The sequence below is a fragment of the Hevea brasiliensis genome, chromosome 12, assembly GCF_030052815.1.
Source record: "Hevea brasiliensis isolate MT/VB/25A 57/8 chromosome 12, ASM3005281v1, whole genome shotgun sequence".
NCBI classification, from domain to species: domain Eukaryota; kingdom Viridiplantae; phylum Streptophyta; class Magnoliopsida; order Malpighiales; family Euphorbiaceae; genus Hevea; species Hevea brasiliensis.
The window spans coordinates 21124659-21129193 of record NC_079504.1 but is presented as its reverse complement, the minus strand read 5'-3'; the positions used below and the strand labels follow the sequence as shown (position 1 = coordinate 21129193).

At 31.4% G+C, this 4535-nt stretch overlaps 1 protein-coding gene across 1 annotated transcript; it reads left to right on the top strand.

The window, feature by feature from the left end:
* The first annotated feature begins 1389 nt into the window (after positions 1–1389).
* Positions 1390–3138, top strand: LOC131168835 (probable (S)-N-methylcoclaurine 3'-hydroxylase isozyme 2). The gene is made up of 2 exons (XM_058131259.1): positions 1390–2350; positions 2425–3138. The coding sequence occupies exons 1-2, from the start codon at positions 1463–1465 to the stop codon at positions 3028–3030; spliced, it is 1494 nt and encodes a 497-aa protein (XP_057987242.1). The 5' UTR covers positions 1390–1462; the 3' UTR covers positions 3031–3138.
* The last annotated feature ends 1397 nt before the right edge of the window (positions 3139–4535 follow it).

Genomic DNA, 4535 nt, shown 5'->3' with positions numbered 1-4535 from the left:
AATTATTAAACTAAGTGGACGTTAAGCGCAGTATTAAATTTATTAGAAAGTTTCAAACCATTTTTAGTGAATAATTCAATAATTAAAAGATTTTTAATTTGTTTTATTGAGTAAAATTTTTGGTAAATTCTCATACATCAAATTTTATATTTATAGAATAATGTAAAAAAAATAGTGGAGCATCAGCAAAATAAAATATATTTATTAACAAAAATTTAAGAAATAAACAAACTGACTTAATTTTAATTTAAATTTTTTTAATAACAATTTAAAAACTAAATTATGTTTAAATAGTTAGCAATAGGAAAAATTGTCCCACATTGAAAGACAATAAGAAGGAAAAGATATTTATAAGCCTTTATTAATCAAATCAAATAAATATGATTGGTGGAAAATTGTGGAGAGAAGTTTAACTTGGGACACCCTTGGCACTGTTCATAAATTAATTAAAATTTTTACCTTGTTTTATTTTAATTAATTAACAATTATTTTAATAAATAATTATAAAATGTAAGATTTATATCAAAATTAACTGTTTGATGCAATTTTTCAACATGGCTCTACTCATCCTAAATGATTTCAGAGGTGGGTTTTGAGAAGGGCCCATGTTGGCAATGCCTTTTCAATGGATACACTATCACAACCCGGATGGTGGTATTTTCATATTCTTAACCAGCTTTAATTTTATTTCACTGTCATTTATATATTAAAATCATTATTAGCTGCGCGTGAAATCATGGGCAAAGCACGAGCAATTGATATATATATATATATATATATATATATATATATATATATATATATATAAAATAAGGATCCTTCAACACATTCAAACTTGGCTGCAAATCCAAACTCAAAAAGCTATCTACATCCCAAACCCAGCGGAGGAGAGAATCCATGGCCGGATCGGGTAAGCAAGGCCTTCTCCTACTTGGCTGGACACGGAAAAGCGGATGGAGCAGCAGCGATGAAGCTCCAGACGGAAAACTAAAATGAAAAAGACAGAACCTCCTCTTTCTATAGAATAGAAAGCGAAGAGAAACTAGCGAAAAAAGCCTACTTGCCGTCATCAAATTAGTCTGATTTTGAATGTGTATTAGTCATACGTAACCATCTATGTGGGTGTTGAGAGTTTCTTTTTTTATAATTTATTTCCTTGTATTTTACTTGTTCAAATGTTCATCTAGTAGGCTTCTAGACACCTGGATTAGAAAATGAAATAATGTGGACAACTTCCAAGTTGTCCTCATTAATTGCACGTTCATGAAGTCAAAATACACGGCGAAGATAAAAGCATTTGTCCAGTATCCAAGGTATGGGCGGCCATATCATTTAAATATTTTATTTTGTAATAATTTATACATTTGAAGATCAGTTATCTTTTTTCTCAGCATGCACGCAATCAAGCTTACTCTCTATAAGAAGTCATCTTGACCGGATTTAGTTCAGGCCTCTGCTAGACATGGATCAAACAAGAGAGTTCGGTCTCTTATCCGCTCCTCTTTTTTTGCTTATACCTGTTATCTTTATCATCGTCAAGCACATTAGTTCTCTATCTTCAAAGCGGCGGCCTCTTCCTCCGGGTCCGAGGCCATGGCCTATCGTAGGCAACATTTTCCTTCTTGAGAAAAAGCTACACATCCCAATGACACGCTTTGCCAAAGTTCATGGCCCTCTGATTTCATTGAGGCTCGGTACGCAAGTCGTTGTTGTTGGCTCTTCCCCTGCTGCAGCTACTGAAATTCTGAAAAATCACGATCGTTTGCTTTCTGCCAGATGGCAAAGTAAAGTGATTCCCCGGAAAAGCCATGAACTTGAACGTATATCGGTTATTTGGAACCCCACATGCAATGACCAGTGGAAGTCCTTCAGAGCCTTGTTCAGGACTGAGCTTTTCTCTGCCAAAGCAATTGATTCACAAGCCAGTTTGAGGGAGAAGAAATCGTCGGAGATGGTGGAATTTTTGACTGCCCGACAAGGAAAAGTAATTAATATTGGAGAACTTGTGTTTGCTACTATTTTTGATACAATTTCTAATCTTTTATTCTCCAAGGACATGATTGGTTTGGAAGATCAAGAGGTGGCTAGTGGATTGAAAAGCCTGGTATCGAGGATGATGGAGTTGGCCGCTGCTCCAAATATGGCTGATTTTTATCCCATCTTAGAAGGGTTGGATCCTCAGGGTCTAAGAAGAAAGATGTCAGAGTGCGTTGAGGAAATGATTGGTGTATGGGAAATTTACATCAAAGAAAGAAGAGAAAAGCATGTCAATGATGCTCCCATAACAGATTTCTTGGATGTTTTTCTTTCCAATGGCTTCGATGACGATATAATCAATTGGTTGATTGTCGTATGCAGACTATCCCTATCTTTTTACATATATTTATTTGTAATTGAAATGTAATATATCATTTTGCGGTGCAGGAATTGTTTAGTGCGGGCGTAGAAACTAATACCACAACAGTAGAGTGGGCAATGGCTGAGATTCTCAAGAACAAACGAGTCTTGGAAAAACTTGGGGAAGAGCTAGACAAGGTAATCAACAAAGGCTCAATACATGAATCTGAAGTTTCTCAACTTCCATATTTAAATGCACTTTTAAAGGAAACAATGAGATTACATCCTCCTGCACCATTCCTCCTTCCACATCGAGCTCTTGAGACATTTGAAGTTATGAATTATACAATTCCAAAAGATAGTCAAGTATTTGTCAATGTTTGGGCAATTGGACGCGATCCTTCAGTTTGGGAAGAGCCTTTGTCATTTAAGCCTGAAAGGTTTCTCGGATCAAGTTTAGACTTGAAAGGTCATGATTTTGAGCTAATACCTTTTAGTTCAGGAAGGCGAATTTGTCCAGGTCTACCAATGGCTATAAGGCAAATTCCATTGATTTTAGCTAATTTAATACATTACTTTGATTGGTCTTTTGAAAATGATGATGATCCTGCAAAGCTAGACATGAATGATAAATTTGGCATAACACTGCAGAAGGAAAAACCACTACTCATGATTCCCAAAAAGAAATTTTAAATTCAAGACTGCCTTTTCAAGTTTTGTTATTGCCTTTTGAAGTTTTGCTCCATTTTGTGTTAATGCATTCAAACTAGTTTGACTTGTAAGGGTTCACAATTGCTTTGATTCGTCAGGGTTGACAATTAGCTAAATCTTTTCTTTAGATTCTGTTGCTGCCATTTTGCAATATATAATTCCTCTTGGTTATATGGTTGTTTTCAGATTCCTGAAGAGGAAAGATACACAACAAACTATGAATTGCTTGCATGTGCCTAATAATAATTTTAATGCAAAAAATATTTTTAATTTATATATTTTTTAATTTTAATATATAAAAATAAAATAGTAATATAATTTATTATTAATTTTAAATCATATATGATTATTTTTATCAATTTAAAATATCAAAATTTTTATATCCTTTTAATATATTAAAAAATATATTTTTAAAAATTATCTTTATTTAATAATATTAATATTATTTAAAAATAATATTAATATTCTAAAAAGTATAACAATAGTACAAAAGGGAAAAAATTATATGTATGTAGCCATGACTATGTAAATAAAATTTTATCTCGTTTTCCTATAATTCGTTTTATATATATAACATTTAAAAATTTGAAAATATGTCTTAAATAGATATTTAGAATAATATTAATAATCTAAAAACTATAAAGGAGTTTCTACCGTAACTTTGTTTTTAACAAAGTAAATCTTATTTTATTAATAACTACCATTAGATGACTTGTTAAAATCCAATCTAATGTTGAAATGTATAAAGCACTTAGAGTTAAAATCAAAGAAACCATAGCAGACACCAAAGTATAACAACAGTGTAAAAGAAAAAAAAATTATATGTATGCAACTATTATTATGTAAATAAAATTTTATTTCGTTTTTCAATAATTCATTGTAACGCCCTCACCGTAGGTAATCTGTATATTCTACTGTTCCAGCGACTAATATCTGTTTGGACAGTCAGAATGTCTAAAACTACACTTAAACTATAGTGAAGAGACCTAAATTAATGAAATAAATGTAAAGAAAAATTTAATAAATATAGGAAATAATTTTGGAACCCAATTTTAAGATTTATTTAGGTAAAAATGACATTAAAGATGTTAAAGAAAAGTTAGAGAAAATAAAATAAAATTTAGAGAATTTATTAATTGATACAAAAATAATAAAAATAACTCGATATGCACCCCGAAGGGCATTTTGGTCATTTCACTCCTCAAATGTGAATTTTAACCTAAATGTCAAATTAAAAATTGAGAGAATAAAATAATTAACATAAATTAAAAATTTATGAAATGAATTGGAAAATGAGAAAAGAAAAGAAAAGAAAAGAAAAGAAAGGGCTTAGGAAATTTAAAAAAAAAAAAAATTAAGTACACACACACACACACATATATATATAAATACCCTCAAGAAACAAAACCCCACCAACCATCTTCTTCTTCCTCTTCTCTCTCTCTCCTTGCCGTCTCCCTTGGTCTCTCCCTCCCCACCATTGTTAT